This window comes from Prunus avium, chromosome 2 (genome assembly GCF_965620075.1).
Source record: "Prunus avium chromosome 2, drPruAviu1.hap1.1, whole genome shotgun sequence".
In the NCBI taxonomy this organism is placed as follows: domain Eukaryota; kingdom Viridiplantae; phylum Streptophyta; class Magnoliopsida; order Rosales; family Rosaceae; genus Prunus; species Prunus avium.
The window spans coordinates 39,442,077-39,459,271 of NC_142285.1; the positions used below are offsets into that span (position 1 = coordinate 39,442,077).

Genomic DNA, 17,195 nt, shown 5'->3' on the forward strand with positions numbered 1-17,195 from the left:
AGCCCATATATCCATTCAGATCTCGCTCATTATCCGCGACACAAAGCGAAAGAAAAATCCGATTAGAAAATTTTCGCAAATGGCGCTTCTCAACGTCTCCCTCTGTTCCAAACTCCCACCAAAACCCCCTCTCTCTTCCCCCAATCCTCACCCTTCCCGCCAACACCTCTCTCTCTCCGGCTATTCTGCGCCCCAGGTACACTGCGCACCTCATCCCCTTTGGCTCCTTCTCTCTCGTTCAATTCCACATTTGGCGCATTGCGCACACCCGCGTACCTTAGCCAATTCCATTTCATTATTTAATCACTTTGAAATTTCTTTCACAGGTTGTAAAGAATCACCTCGAAGCTTCTAGAAACGTTGTGTTGTCTCTGGGCGACTCGGTCTGTAAGGCGAGCCTGATCGCTCTGCTCTCTGCTTCACTGTTCGTAGCCAATCCGGCACTCGCCTTTAAGGTAAGGTTTTAGTAACTATGCTCTGTTTGCTTCCCGAGAAAGTGAAGGAAAATAAATCATTGCACTAAATTTCGTGTCGTTGTTGATGAAAAAGGGTGGAGGTCCGTACGGTTCAGAGGTGACTAGGGGCCAGGACCTCACCGGCAAGGACTTTAGCGGCAAGACTCTGATCAAGCAAGACTTCAAAACGGTCCAAATCGATAAAATTCAGCTCAAACACACGCACACATTTCTTCCATTTAAATGTTTGCTGTTTAATGCATTCATAGATTTTGAGTTTTTGTGTTGATTGTGTTGTACAGTCCATATTGAGACAAACAAATTTCAGAGGCGCCAAGTTATTAGGTGCAAGCTTTTTTGATGCTGATCTAACAGGTACTTTTATTATTAATAATTTTCTCTAAAAGAAAATAGATTATATAGGTTTAAATTATTAATGTGGGTTTAAAATATATAATGTGAGTTTGGTGGCAAACTGAGATTGTATCCAAATAAATACTATAATTTCTGAGCAACAATGGCACATCATGTCAGAATTGTTTAGGAAGGATATTGCAACAAGGAACAAAAAAGCAACTCTTGAAGTATGCATGTGGCTTGAATTACAGATTAAGCATAAGCCTGATATACAGCCAAAGAACATGGCCTATTCATTATATTATTTACACTGATATTCTCTCTCCAGGGGCTGATCTTTCTGATGCTGATCTAAGAGGTGTAGACTTCTCCTTGGCCAATGTGACAAAGGTGAACTTTGATGGAAGATTTTAATTTTCTATTTGATTTATAAGAAATCCTTCTGCAGTTTTTTGTGTTTTCTATTTTCAATGAGAATTTAGATGTTCTTTGCTATCAGGCAATCTGTTAATGCAACCTGGGTTGGTAAATGGTGAAAAGTGTAGATAGGGGTGGGGCTTAATAGTCTTCCCGGTAATATCCTAATATGTACTTACTTGGACAGTGTGTCTGAAGCTCCCATTGCTGGGAGTTATCCGATTATAGCGTGGAATAATAAGCTGAATGAGGAGATAGTTCTGTGTGTAGCTAGCAGGTTTTACCATACTGTGTTAATTTTTTGGCACTGCCTCACTATCATAATAATCAGTATTGTCATTTTGAGATGCATTGAGAATGAATTTGGTTGATCTTTCAGTCAAGTTAATAGGACCACCATCACAACTTGAACAAAACAGATAAGTCTATCTGACAGGGATAACCTGTAGATTCAGCAGTGGAAAAGGCTTTCCTCTACCAGTTTAGTAGAACCTTATAAAATTTCCAGATTCCCTTTCTAAAATCTGTTAGTTTTCACCCTGACTCTATTGAGTTAACTCCCGAATCCCTGTCCCTTGGTCAATGGCTCAGGTTTTGGTGGTAACCATCCATTTAGGATTCTAAAAGGCCCAAGGTTCAATTGTTTCCAAGCAAAGAACATAAAGAATGACAAGTTTCCATAACGTTTTCTAATGTTCTTACACATGCATGTACCATTTCTGCAGGCAAATCTGAGCAACGCTCTCTTGGAAGGTGCACTTGCCACAGGCAACACATCTTTCAAAGGATCAAACATTACGGGTGCAGGTAATACATTTGCTCAATCATGATATTTTTGATAGCCTTGACTTAGCCCTTATCATTTGGAACTTCATCTCAAGGTGTGCTCGAATCCATGCGAGCTGTGTTTAGTACTACTAAAAGAAAATGTGAATTTAGAAAACAAAGCAATTAATTTTTGCACCTCGGTGTGGAGTCTAGTAATCTCTCCAGAATGCCTTCAGTTTTTCCTAGTTTCCGTACTGAGGAGTGCCTTTGAGCCTTAATATTCTGTGGAAAATATAATGGAATGTTTGCATTTCCTTGGGGCAAACCAAGCGTAGCTTTAATGTGTTTTTTTCTTTTTTTCTTAAAATCAAGCACATAATCAATTTTGAATGATTTGCTCTCTGTGTGGTCAGACTTCACAGATGTGCCTCTGAGAGAAGATCAACGGGAATATCTTTGCAAAATTGCTGATGGGTAAGATAACTTATTTATTATGCATATTCATCTTCACAAAAATGCTTCCTTTCTAATGAATCCACTGTTTCTGTTAACAGGGTAAACCCAACAACTGGAAATCCAACGCGTGAAACCTTGCTTTGCAATTAATACATCATTGACCAAAATATAGGTTGATCAAATTGTAACAGAGGTAATTACTTGATCTGCAGAAGCTGCAATTTTCTCAAATGGAGCTTTGTTACCTAATTTGTTGTAACTATGCCAGCCAGCCAACCAGCCATGATTTATATTTATATTCTTAAAAAATAGAAAAGAAAAAAAAGTATGTATATTTAATTGAAATTTCAGTTTGTGTGTGATCACCATAGTCTGAAGCTTAGGCGAGAGAAACTCTCCTGCAACGGGGATGGTAAATTCCCGGTTAATAACACAATGATATGTGGGATAACTTTTCCACGTGTCATTATGTTATTGGCCAGAAATAGCTGTTATCCTCGTTACAAATTAGTTTTTTTGGAGGCTGAGGGATCAGTCAAGCGAACACTTATCTGCTCATTATTTCTCCATTGACAATTAAGCCAGTATCGGCATCACCTTTCACCAGATATTGCGTCTTCCATTTATTGCAATTTTGGCTGAGTGAGGTCGGGTCACCATAGCCTGCAGCCACCTCTCTTTTCTGTTCCTTATTCTTTTTTTTAATGTATTGGGTTTATGCTTTTGTGTGCTTTGCATCACCACAGTAAACTGCTTTTAGCTTTCAATTGGTTCCACTGATAAGATTAGCGAATGGCATAAGCACGTTAAACCACTTTAGTGTGATGATATCCAACTGATTCAAATATGAAATCCCATTAGCACTTAATCAACCTGCTTTCATCACAAAATGTAACTTCTCTCATCATAGTAGCTCCATTTTTTTTTTTCCTTTCCTTTCCACATTTTCTCGTTTATGATGACCAGCGATTCCTTATCAAGGACAGTCCCTAGAAGGGACTAACTTGGGCTATAGCCCGGGTGAGTTGTTATGTTATTAGTCTAAAATTTAACTTAGCCCACTCATGCTTACTAATGACAATCATACCATGCTCACATTCAAAGACTCACAGGCTCATCAACACTCTAAGATGAGACAAACTAATGAATTGAATTCTTTTTTACTATTCCAGGACATTCTTGTGTAGGACATCTCTGTAAAGTTCTCTCTAAAATGAAAAGTATACGTTATTACTTTTTTAGCCCACTGCCAACTTCTTTTTATTTATATTTATATTTTTTTTTATGAACAGTCTATTGCTAATTTTCCTTTCACTGATAACCCTCTTCACACATAATCCCTTTAAGTGAAAAAAATAAAAGAAATAAAAGAACGAATTGGTACGCAACAAGAGTTGCATCTTTATGTTCCACTCAATTTTGAAATCCTGAATCTGCCCTTGTTGCTTATGCTTTTAAAATCACTAAAGATGCTTTCAAGCATCTGCAGCTGATCTTTTCCACCTATACGCACAAACTTTTTTAAAAGTTACCCTTGAGTTGACAAATGCAACAACACCATTCGCTTGGGCGGGAAATTGAGCATGTCGTATGCTCTCTTCATTGATAGTGCGGGTGCTTTTATAGCCACAATTCGTCAATGTGCAGGTGCGTAGGCTTGTGTTATTATATGAGTGGATTGAGAACACGTGATCACCTGATTGTCTTACTTGAGAATTTCTCGACATAAGAATTTATCGGGATTGAGAACACGTGATGACCTGATTGTCTTACTTGAGAATTTCTCGACATAAGAATTTATCGGCCGTAAGTTTTAATTGACACATCAAATAGTGAGATTGAGAGAGAGGAAGGGAAAAACAAAGGAGAGTTAAAGTGTGGACTAATCTAAGCCTTGGTATTATTAGACTTGAATAGTTACAGGAAGGCAATATTAATATAGCTCATTGACTGATCTATAAGTACGTACGTAGTATATATGCTAAGGCCAAAAAGAAAAAAACCTCTATAATATTTTGTAATCTCACAGCACAGAATGCCATCCTAAACCCTCTACATAAAAATAGATTCAGAGGGTCTGCATGCCCTAATCCTAATCTCCATACTGACATGCCAGAAGCCGCCAGGATTCTTAATCTCGGAGCAGTCTCTTCGCGGAGCCTCCTCCTGCTCAACACCATCAAATCAGAACCATTAAAATTTAGATTAGACCACTAATCACAAATTAAGCTCAAACCATATTATTTATGAAAAAGGAGCAATATATGATTTATGAAAGTGGGGTTACCTTTGTCCAATATTGAGGGTCCATCTTGTTTGAGGAGACTATAATCTTCTGCATTGCCCTTGCATGGATATACTCTGCTTTATCACATTCCTTTCCTTCATTGACCACAAACCTCTTATAAGTAGTCACAGTGAGCCCACTCTTACTAACCTTAACATGGTCCAAGAAAAAAATGAGCGGCTGCTGACACGGGTCAGAACTCATGGGTCTGGTATTGAATGTGAAGGGTCCATCATTCCAACTCCGCCATGTCTTAAACGTCCGCAACGGGGTCTGAAGATCCAGGGCTGCCACCATTGACGGGTAAAGCTGAATGGTGTAGCCCCAAGAAATGGACATTGACATTGACCATTTACGCCTGTGATTGTAGCAGAAACTTTGTTGTAGAATCCGGCCTGGGTCGACCCGATATGCACGGAGAAGAGTTTTGACTGAGCCTAAATGGTCCTGGTCTGGGAAGAGGGGTTTCAAGGTATCCAGGTGGTGGAGCGACACAAGTGGTGCCAATGGGTGCGCAGCTAAAATCCCATAGGCGTCCCCTCTGATATCAAACTGAAAAAATACCACAACATACCAAACGGGTCACATTCATTTTCACAATGAAAGAACTATAACAAGCATTCTCTCTAAGCCAGCAATCATGCGGATTAGAGTCCAAGACATAGGAATTGAACACATTAATCTAAACATGTGGTCCAAAAACTCAGCCACCAACCATGTGGATAACTAATTACTGCTGTAAAAAACGACTGGAGAAACTTTAAAAGTAGTACCATTCGGTCATTGTCCATGGACGAGGTGGAAGCTGAGTAACATGATACACAAGGACCAAGAGGCTTTTAATTTTAATTAATTCCACCGGAGCCCCCATAGAAAGCTCAAACTTGCCAATGTGGTGGGTTGGAATGTTTTAGACTGACAGGTGGAAGAAATCATTTGCACAAATTTGTTGCTACCTACTTCTTTGAATTTCAAGACCTCCAAATTCCAAAATTTCAAAGGAAAGTGCTTAAAGACAAGAAGACGAGCGATTCCATGGTCATTTTGTTGTTCTAGGCCACCTTTACACTAATCTTTGACATGTGTCCAACTTTTTTGCTAAACAGGACAAGTGAACACATGCATGCAGCCTTTAACATCCTCATATTATATTAAATACACATAACAACCATAAAACCTACCAACAATAACATCGTTTTGCATATCATGCTTTGCCACGTGCCATGAGAAGAATATTGTTTAGTAGCTTAAAATATACCATTTGGAACAATGACGGAATATATATGCCGTTCTCAACGGGGTGTATCCAATTCAAACTTTTAATGACTTTTATAGAGTTTAAAAGTCTGGAGGTATTCAATTTAGACTTTTAAAGAGTATATAAAAGTCTAGTGGTATTCAATTGTGACTTTTAAAAAGTATTTAAAAGTTTGGTGGTATCCAATTATGACTTTGAAATAGTATTTAAAAATTTGTTGGTATCCAAAAAGTTAATGATTTTTAAAAGGCTTATTAAATGAATTACTTTTCCATACTTTTAAGACTAATTGTTAAGAGCAAAAGTCTTGCCAATTTACTAGTGACTTTTATCAACTCTATGAAAGTATTTAAGAATTTGTCAACTCTATGAAAGTCACTCACTTAAAAAAAGTCTTTATAAGTATGAATTGTCCCCCATCTTGATCTTGTTGTCGCATTACAATTTATATTTTTTTACGCAACAATTTGTAATCTATAAAATTTGAACCCGAGACCTCCTTCAACACGGTATCGCTTATTAATCTAATATCATTGTTATATTATGTTGCCTTAAGTTCAAATATTTTTCATGATTTGTTTTTTTTCAAATGATGGGTTATCAACTGAATCCGTTCCAAGAAATTATGGGTTCATATATCTTTTTTATGTTGATTGACGAGGTGAGGTGTCGGATTTAACATGGGCCGTTCAACCCAATTCAAATCTCAGTCACACGTGGCAGAAATCCAAAGACCACTCACACCCGCCGTTAAATTTCGGACATCAGCAAACAAAAACTGTTTACCGACTCTCCTCCAGAGTCTTTTTCTACAAAGTGATACCACCAGATCCCGCCACGTGTAACCGAAAAAACACACACAATCAATCACGACAAAAGTAACGTACCTGGTGGAACCCACGCAGTTTAGTGAGCGGCACACCCATCTCGCTCACGCAGCCCCACACCCTCTGATCAGAGCCGTAGAAATTGTAGTACCTCTCCAGACAGCCGTCCATCCGCTCCACCAAGCGCGCCGCGAGCGGGTAGCTGATGGCGAACCCACCGCCACCAAACGCCATCTCGTACGCGTGCATCACGTCCTGCTCGACGCTCTCCGAGTTCCCTCCAATGTAGTACATCCGATTGTGATCGTACCTCGCTAACACCGAAACCAAGTTGTGAGTGAAAAACACCGTATCGTCGTCTCCCATCACGAACCACCTCACGTTGGGCACCCGGAGCTTGAAGCTCTCGTACACAATCCGGGCGATACGAACCGCGGATTGCGAACTCGAGTATTTGAACCGGGTCCAGTCCTCCGAGACCCGGTACGGAATTGAACCCGAGACGTTGCTGGTTTGGTTATCGGGTTTCGCGTCGAGCCAGACGAAGCCGCGTGTCGACTTCGGGTCCCACCAGAGATTGGTGGAGCGGCTCCGCTCTCTCCACGTGGCGATGGAGGCGCCGATGCCGAAGAGAATGTGGGAGATATTAGTTCGTTCATGTCCGGAAGTTCTGAACTCGGGTTGGGCTTGGGTGCGGGAGGGGATGGAGAGCCAATGGGACTTGGGAGAGAAGGCGGAGAAGATGGCGAGTGATATCGACGCAAGGAAGCAGAGGAGGAGACCCACGCGCAGGGAGAAGACCAAATAGTCGCCGATTTTTTCCGGGAATGTGAACAAGTTGGAAGCTTTGAGCTGGTCCGCCCGAGTCGGGCTCGTTGTCTGCATGTTTTTTTATTTTTGCACAAAACCCCCCGGAAGAATTCTAATTGTCGGAGCAGACCCCCCCGGAGAATCATATATTTACGAAAACTCCCCGGCGGATGAAAAAGCTTTCATGTACGCCCCCAGACTCAGAAGAATTCTGATATCAGAGCGTCACAGGGCTAGAAGCTTCGGTTTTCAGATGGGTAGGAGAAAAGTGGGGGCATGAATCCGTATGAAAAAGCGTACGGAAAATAGTAAGAACAACTAGCTCTGAGAGAGAGAGAGAGAGAGAGATAGAAAAGGGATGAGAATGGTTATGAATGAAGAAGAAAAGATATATAAACCAAAAGAGTGAGAAAGAAGGTTGTGATTTTGTACGTGTGCTGGCTTTTTTACAGTTGAGTTTTGGGTGCTTGCGCTCGGTTGGGGCTGGCTTTTTTACAGTTTACAGTTTTACAGAGATGGGAAAAAATGGGTACGGTTTATGCTGGCAAGGTTAACAAAATTTACGCAATTTTAGCAGTGTCATCCATTTCGTTTTACGATAGGTGTAAATATTGTAAAATTTTTAGATCTTACTAGAATCAATATATAGAAATTACCGACCAGAACACAAAGTTGTGTTAAAGTTTAGGCATATAACGTTAAGAATGTTAGATATCAATCGGCATTATGCATGTATCAAAGATTTAACTTCTTGTTTTTGCTCGACCGACATTATTAGGGTTTTTATTACGTGTCAACTAAAATTGGCAAGTTACTAATGTTTTGTTTGGAGCAGAGCAAGAATATCTTGGAAAATCTTGTTCCATCCCAAAATATCAGAATTGACGGGCTTGATATTCATTCAATAACTCCAATTCTTCATTTGTTTTACAAGTTAGGCAAAGAATCTATCAATTTATTTGCATTTGTCGTATAATAGAAAGACTTTCATGCAACGGGAATAATTTTTGTTATTTTTAATCAATAACGCAATGACATATAAGATAATTTCTTCACGTGTGATTGTGTTATTGATTGGAGATAACAAAACAGTGATATCCTCGTTACAACTAAGTTTTTTTTATTGTATACAATCGATTTCTCACAATCGGATGTTGGTGTTGGATTTTGAAAATGACTATTGCAATGCCAATGTAACATGTGAAATCCATCAGGCCATGCCTTTTGTTCTTCTTTTTTCTTTTTCACATTCTACTCAAACAATTTAATTATAAAATCTTTACATTTTAAACCCCTGAATTAATAGCCATCATTGACTCAAAAAAGTTTCCGTATAACTTGTGGCAAATAAATTAGGTGAAAATGTAGAAAACTAAATCCAATTGAATCAACCCATTCAATTCGCAAGAATTATCATAGACTACAGGACAGGTATTTAATTCTCAACCCAAAAAAGAGAGATTCGGTGAACAGAGAAATCACCATATCCTTGTTTTTCTTTTTACCTGCACCATGAACAAACCCATTTTCATTTCTTCTTTTTTTTATTGAAAAAAAAAAAAAGCTTTAGCAGAGATGTTTAGGACGACGAACTCAACAGAATGGAATCATGAGGGAAGGTGATTCCTTCCTTTAAACACTTTGATGATGATAGCGATGGAACAAACTAACACGTGTCTCCGCATACAGGGTTCAAGCCCAAGATTATGGCCTAATTAATTATTTTTCTGATTTAAAAATAATTGTTTCCTCTGTCACAGATTAAACAAATCACCCCGCCATAAGTTGATTTCTTTTTGTGTTTTTTGGTGGGGGTTCGGTAAATTGCCTGGTTTTGAATTGTAAAGCAAATCTGACTTTTCAGTGATTGGTCATCTATGCTAGCTTTACACTTAGCAGAGGAGCACATGTCGATGTCGCTAAACAAACAAGGGATTAGTGGTGACAACAACTTAACTAATGATACCTCAACGTTTTAAGTGAAAACATGTGAATTAGTAACAACACGTATCCTTTTGAAGGGAGACAATTCATATTTCTATGGTTGTACTTCATACGAAAAGTAATGATTTCAATAGTGATTCTGGTGTAGTTAAGGCAATGTAGACATTTTGAGTATGTACAACAAGACGGCAAAGGAAACCAAACAGGACCCAATGACTGGAAGATTACAGGTTTTATGTTGGGCCCTCTCCTCTTTCGGGGTCTAATAAGATTGACTTGCAGGCTAAATAGTAGAGCTCTGTGCAGCAAGCAACAACACGTTCTTTTGTCTGCCCATGGATTGCAAAAATGGGATCTCAATAAAGAGTAAGAAACTGCTGCATAATAACCATGTTTGTACATGGAAATATTAAAAAGAGAAAGAAAAAAACAAAACCCAGAAGATATTGTTTCTGTGTTAGTTGGGTTGCTTGGGTCACAGCACAGGCCTTCTTTTTGTTGGAAAAGTCCAATATAGTTTGAGTTGTGGACCATCTTCTACACTTTGAACAAAAGCCCACCTTTGAATTTTGTTACATTGGGAGAAAAGAAACCCTGAGGTTTCGATCCTGGGTGCCAAGCAGAGGGAGAAGAGGGAGGGCCACAACCGTTGTAGTAACCTGCTTCACAATATGTTGGTGTCAATTTCAACTTGTAATTTTATTCAATACATCTAAATCAATTTGGCAGTTTTTGCCTTTTGCATTGGCCTTATTAGAAATACATGTGTTCGTTTTTTTTTTATGTAAATGGAAAGAGACTGTGGGAAAACCCTAGTCCTCTCTCTCTCAAAAAACACTATAGAGCCGTTTTCAAACTTAATATGCGGACAACACATACGTGAAGCCAACTCCTTATAAACTCAGGCTATAAGTTCCTTAACTTTTCAATGTTGGACAAACACTCTCAACGTTAATTTATTTGTTATAATATGAATAAATAATATAATTGATGTATTATGGACTTAAAGTATATAGTATTAATCAATAAATATGCATATTATGACAAGAAATGATTGATGATATTATACGATAATGTGACTGTCACACCGAGAAATTACTCGTACACTAGAGCTTTATAAGTTTTATATATATAACGGAATATACATGATCAATGATTCTTACGAAGATTCACTGTATACATAACATGTTTGCATGTTTGCTTCTTTCAGTGACCAAGTGTCACGTCATGGCTAGCTAATACCATACACATGAATCTATATGACTCGACTCTATCTCTAATCAGTCGGCCAGATAGAATATTAAAATTACACATCCCTAATTATTTAGTCTATCTTTAATTTAAAAAGGTTTACTTAAAATTATTTCCTTGTTGTTTTGTAATCAAGTCATGAACATCACCGTGTTCTCATTCGAATTTTCTTTCTCCACAAGTTGAGAATGAAGACAATTTAGGTAGAGCTCTATAAGTAGAAGACAATCTATATAGAACTTTTTATTTTTATTTATTTATTTATTTATAATCTTAAATCAGTCAATGATTTTAATAATTGATGCATATTTTATGTTCCTCTTTATTTGTTTAGGCTTTTAGAATTATCCAATATTGACCGAACCAAAAGAAAAAGAAAAAAACATTTGGAATCATACAACTTCTGGCCGCTACTTAAATGAAAACAGAATCAAGTCCAGCAAATTGTCTCACTCTAAGGTCCTAGCTAGCTTGAGTATTATACGTACGATACCTACCATGAAAGCTTTTTTGTCTCTCAAGGCCAACAGTCTAATCCATAATTAAACTGCTATTAAAAATTTATTACAAACAGTACGGATGTCCGGACGTTATTATCTTGTAGACACCATTTATTTTCTACACTCCTCCATGCTTTCTTTATTGTTTACAATAACGTCTGTGCTGTAATAACGTTTGAATGTCCGCATAAGAGAAGAACTGTATCATCATCCACAGTCAAATAGTACCAACCACATGAGGCTGGAAAAAGTTGATAGTTGGTCTACAGCCCAACTGTGTCAAACATGAGATTTGACCATTCAAAGACTTGTAATTTTATTTATTTATCCATACCTTGTGGTTGTTAATTAACTCCACTCAATACGTTAATTTTGGTCATTGTGTGGCAGGTGGCTATCTACTGTCTACTTTTAATTCCAGCAGTCCCATAATAAAAACATATAATATATTTGGGTCTTAATTAACCTCTAATCACTTTGTAAATTTGGGATTTTCCCATATGAGCCTGAAATCCTCCATACAGATTAGACACAGTGCACCAACTCTTGAGAAAACTTAGCTATATGCATGGCCAATGCTTTTGAAGCTAGGTAAGTAATTAATTAATTTTATACAATGCCTTGGAGAGAAGAAAGTTGTAAGAGAAACGCAATATATAATCTTACCAACTTGTATTAGTGACCAATTTAATAATTAATATATAAGTAATTAACTTGTCTTGACCTTTTTTTTTTCTTCTACTGAATTCATCGAAAGGAAATTTAATGGATATTTTAATATTTACTTAGATAACGAAACTATATAGGTAAGCACTGCCAAGTCTTATCTCTGAAATATGTGAGTTGTAGTAGCTAGTTTAAAGTAAAAATTAATTCATTATTTTTATGTTCGTGTAAAAGAAAATGTCTTTGTTGTTTGTTGACTTGTTAACTTGGCGTGATATGGGAGGAAAATTACAAAGAATTTCTCAACACACGTTCACTACAGAGAGAGACAGTAGGAAGAAATTTGAAGTGATATCAAATCAAGACTTGGTCCTTTCAAATAAACAAGCATGAGATCATGTGAAGTTTATGACAATGATGCTTGCTTCGATCACTAAATCAATTCAAATGAGCACGATGCACGTGAATTGTTTTTTTATTTCGTCTAAGGAACATTATAGATGTGATAACTAGTGCAAAATATGAGAGTTTGGAGCAAATGTAATGTAATGGTTTGGAGCAAATGCTCCCTCTTTTTTCCCCAAAAAATCATGGATTCGAGTTCTAACATCAGTGTAGTGTATGTCAGTTTAATACATGATGATTATTGTAAATTATGATAACAACTGTTTGTTTGTTATATAGTTAAAAGATTAATATATGCTTTCCCAATCGTTTATATACTTAATAGGAAAAAGTCGGAATGATTAGGACAAATTGCACTGAAATCCATTGTCAAACTATCTGATCTAACCATAGATTCAAGAAAAGACACCTTGTGGACCATGTTATCTGTGATTATATATACCAAGATTAATATATATATTGTTATATCAATTTCGAAATTCACAGGCCTTTGTCTTCTCTGTGTCTTTCTATATATACACTCCTCCTCATGGATTGGTCTCATCTCCCCACTTACTGCAAAGCATGGCTCCTATCCTATATGTTCTTCTAGGTCTCAAAAATAGTTTCCATAGAGCCATCGTGTGCCTCATTTTTATAATAGTAAATGATAGTTTGACGTGCATAAAGTCTAACCCTGGCTTGAAAATTTTCATTTCACGGCAGCAATAATATAATTAACAATATTATTTTTACCTCCAAGTTCCAACCTAGCTAGGAAGGCATTCGATCATTATTATGCGTGTATCATAATATCAATTATCAATTCATGATGATTCGTTGGTGTTTTCATGCATGTGGATCAAATCAAATGCATGACATAAATGGGCCCCTCTATAAATTGTCAAAATAATACTGGAGACAATGACTATGTAGCAAACGAGCTAGAAACCAAAAGAGTAGCTTCATTGCTAGAGCCAAATTAGAGGAAAGTAGGAAACCCACGGCGTAAAGCCTATTACCAAGACCTTTTCAGCTGACCTCTTCTCTTACTCATAGATTCTCAAGTGCCCTTCATTCATCTCCTAATATTACAAATTAAACAGGCCAACTGGGGGAGGGAGGAGGGTTCAAACTCTGACTCTGGGTGTAGTGGTAAATACTGCATGCGCTCTCATCTGACGTCACTGGAGCTATAAGCCCGCATCGTACTAAATATTAAATTTATTCTCTCTCAAACAACATTTGATCACATGATCTCATTTATATTTATAGCTCTGGTTTAGTTTGTTAGGCTGATCAGACTCTCTCTCTCTCTCTCTCTCTCTCTCTCTCTCTCTCTCTCTCTTTGTGGTGGGCTAGCTTTGTGGATGGAACAAGCTCAGTGTTTGGTGTGGCAAATTAGCAGGAAAGATCAGATCTTCAAGTGCTCGCCACCATCACCATCATCAATGAACTCAACAACATGGGAAGAGAAGGCTTTTGCTGCAGATGCAGCTGGGCATGGTCCTCTTGGGGGTTGTATATGGCCTCCAAGATCTTATTCCTGCAGCTTTTGTATGAGAGAATTCAGGTCAGCTCAAGCCCTAGGGGGCCACATGAATGTCCACAGGAGAGACAGAGCCAGACTTAAGCAATGCCTTAACCCCAATAACACTATTCACCATCATCACCACCATCATAGCCAGGAGGCCCATGATCGTCATCAGCTTTCTAAACCATCTGATCATGATCATGATCATCATCATCAACCTATAACTTCCTCAATATCATGTCCTTTCTCATCACCTTCTAGGGCTCCCTCAGCTTTAGTCTCTATTCAGAAGGAGAATTCCTCAGGTGCTGAACGCGCTTTTCTCTCTCATCATTCTGCTACTTCTGCTCCATCTTGGTCAGATAATTCAAAGCCTGATCATCAATTGGAAAAGAATATCATGACCAGAGAAGAAGAAGATTCTAGGTGCCTGCTAGGTAGTTATGATCATGGTGATTTTAATGTTGAGACCGATTTGTCTGTGGGGTTAAATATTTCGGTTGTTAGCCGAAACAGATCACAAGGTGGGTCTTGTGGGGAAGAGGCAAGCATCAGTTGTAAAAGGCCAAAGACTGCTACTGCAGCTATTTCTTCATTTCCATTTTTTCTCCAATCAGAAGCAGAGGTGACTGGGCTTATGGCTAGCTCCTCCATGGAAGATTTGGATCTTGAGCTCAGGCTTGGTGACCCTCCCAAGGTGAAATGAAAGCACTTGCAATGCAATTGTATGGGCTCATGGTCTTATGTTGCACTATTTTTTTAAATTAATCAGAAGAAATTTTAAAGGAAATCACTTTCTGCGTTTACTGTTTTTCCATCTCTTTCCTGGCAAACCCATCCTTTAGATGATTCAAGGGAAATCAAGCATGCCAGCTTGAGGTGCACATAATTCAAGTCAAGATCATTAATTGATTGCACTTTATTTTTTATTTTTGTTTGTCTAATCGATATTCATTTGATCAGTTCTGAATTATTATTAGTTACTATACATGGTATTGATGTGATGATAAAATGTTATGCTTGAAACTGGAAGTCAATTGACAGAGAGCATCCATATATAAAGAGTAAGCTAAATCGGTGCTGCTCAATATTTGGCCACTTCCTCCTCCTATATATAGATATATCTTGATGTGAAAACATGATAAAGTCTTGCATTAGGGTTTATGAGGTGTGATGTATATTCCACTCCACCTGTTAGCTATAGATAGATAGATAGATGAAGTTCCAAAGACATATGAAATTCCCATCAAATTTCAGATCTACCAGGTTTGCTGTTCAGGTTGTAAGAAATTATTCAAAGAGGTACACAGTAGTTACCATTAGTTGACTCCCAGTCCTCATACTTGAATCATGAGAGAGAGAGGGAGAGATGTTGCTTTGTGCTTGTTTTCATGTTTATCGCTTTTTGTTTGTTTTCTTCTTCCTGCCAAGTGATGTAAGGGGTGGAAACTTAACTGTATCTGTGAGGTTGTAAATTGGTGAAAGAACTGACAAGTAACTGACATCAAAAGTCACTTCAGCTACAATATCCCAAAGGACTGAATTCAACAGTGCATGCATTGCTAAAGAGAGATCATCAATTAAATACATTACATAGTATAAGATGAAATCAAACCCCTAATAAATTCCAAGTTAACTATTAACCCCTTCTGTGTGGACCTGTTTCTGTTTTTCTCTTCAATTCCATGTCCTTCATTCTCTCTATAATCTTCCAAAATAGTCCACCAACCCTATGGGAATCAAATTCAATTAAATTAATACAAACCCACGAGAAAGTAAAATTAATACCATTTTATTAAAATGGCATCCCAGACAGAAACAAAACTCACATCAATGGCACTATTCACGCGTCCCTTGTTTTCACTTTTGGAACGATTCTAGCTACATGTTGAAACCCACAACGACAAATGGCCAACCCTAGAAGAACTATATATAGTTTTTTTTTCATTTCAAAAACCCTAGCTAGGCTCCTCCTATCTGGTTAGAGTAATGTGGCACTCTGGAATATACTAAAGCCACCATTATAACACACCCATGGTTTGCTGCAGAATACACGGGGATGTCTCCAGGAATTTCAACTGTGTTTTATTTCAACTTTTTCTTTATAAGGCAAATTGATGATGAAACATCGCTGGCTTTTGACTTAATGTTCTTGGCAGAGATCTGGAGGGAATTTATGTTACCCCAACAATATTTTTTCCATTTTTGGGTGATGGAAATGTAAGACTCTTTCCATGTACACTTGAATATATGAACATATTTTTCGAGGAGGGGTAATGGGTAAATGGGGGTATGAAGTTTGCTTTTACTTTGGTATCGATGAGGTATCTGTTTTTGTGTAAGAAAGGGTTAAAAAGGAGACCATAATTGGGGCAGTGTCTGGTCTGGTTTCTGGCTGTTGAAGTAGTTTGGTTGGTCTGGTTTTTGACCTTTTGTAACATTTATCGAGGTCTGAATATTAAGAGTAGCTGTTTTTTTTTTGTTGTTGGTATTTTCCTTTTTTCAGTCTGAGAGTGATGAGGTTAATTTAAGGTGCAGTTGGAGAACCAGAAACGCACATGGACATGGAGATGACAGATGTGGTCTGTGTCTGTGATCTGTTTCTTTAATTTGTAACAGTAAATTACAAGGGAATGAGGAGATGTTGTAGAGCTCAGTTAGTTGAATTGGTTGTTGGTTTCAGCTTGATGTGGGAGAGCTTTTTGGACAAATTGGATGGTGATGTTCATAAATGGATTGGTTAGTTGGTTACTTGGTTTTGGTGCTTCGTTTTGCAGAGCTTTCCATTCCATTTATACATAAGGGCCGCTTATTGGGTTTTCCTAGATTTTGCAAAAGCTTGATTTGGGCCAAACACCCTAGTTAGCTAACCCTATCTCAATTGTACGTATAATCATTTTGGCCCATAGAGCTTGCAACTTGTAATCTTTTTTCTTGTTATGTATGACATTTTGGCTGACCAGAATGCACTATACATTTTTTAGTACAAATGATTGTCTAAACTGGGGAGGTGGTTTCTTACACACACTATTACGTTGTCATTGGAATTCAAACTTGAGACCATTAATTTATAAGTTAAGGCATTTTCCACTGGGCTATATCTTGTTAGCAGAATGCATTGTACTTTAGGTTATATGGTTGGGAGGCAATAAGAAATTTGAATTTATCAACAAAAATGTTTGCGCGTATTTATTTTATGGTGAGAGTCTCTAACAAGTAATGCATGTAACCCGAACACCAAAAAAAAAAAAAAAAAAAGGGGGCAATTACAAATAGTTTTT

The 17,195-nt window shown here is 37.8% G+C and overlaps 3 protein-coding genes across 3 annotated transcripts; 2 read left to right on the plus strand and 1 right to left on the minus strand.

The window, feature by feature from the left end:
- Positions 1 to 24: 24 nt before the first annotated feature.
- On the plus strand, positions 25 to 3,059 carry LOC110756534 (Tetratricopeptide repeat (TPR)-like superfamily protein). The gene is made up of 8 exons (XM_021957970.2): positions 25 to 196; positions 327 to 455; positions 550 to 645; positions 758 to 830; positions 1,141 to 1,202; positions 1,955 to 2,036; positions 2,411 to 2,471; positions 2,552 to 3,059. Exons 1-8 carry the CDS (start codon positions 80 to 82, stop codon positions 2,601 to 2,603), a joined length of 672 nt encoding a protein of 223 aa, XP_021813662.1. The 5' UTR covers positions 25 to 79; the 3' UTR covers positions 2,604 to 3,059.
- Positions 3,060 to 4,331: 1,272 nt separating this feature from the next.
- Positions 4,332 to 8,020, minus strand: LOC110756718 (uncharacterized). Its single transcript, XM_021958178.2, has 3 exons — positions 6,886 to 8,020; positions 4,741 to 5,292; positions 4,332 to 4,619 (listed from the first exon to the last, which is right to left on the minus strand). Exons 1-3 carry the CDS (start codon positions 7,708 to 7,710, stop codon positions 4,506 to 4,508), a joined length of 1,491 nt encoding a protein of 496 aa, XP_021813870.1. The 5' UTR covers positions 7,711 to 8,020; the 3' UTR covers positions 4,332 to 4,505.
- A 5,596-nt stretch (positions 8,021 to 13,616) lies between these two features.
- RBE (C2H2 and C2HC zinc fingers superfamily protein) lies at positions 13,617 to 14,817 on the plus strand. Its single transcript, XM_021958174.2, has one exon. The coding sequence runs from the start codon at positions 13,751 to 13,753 to the stop codon at positions 14,618 to 14,620; it is 870 nt and encodes a 289-aa protein (XP_021813866.1). The 5' UTR covers positions 13,617 to 13,750; the 3' UTR covers positions 14,621 to 14,817.
- The last annotated feature ends 2,378 nt before the right edge of the window (positions 14,818 to 17,195 follow it).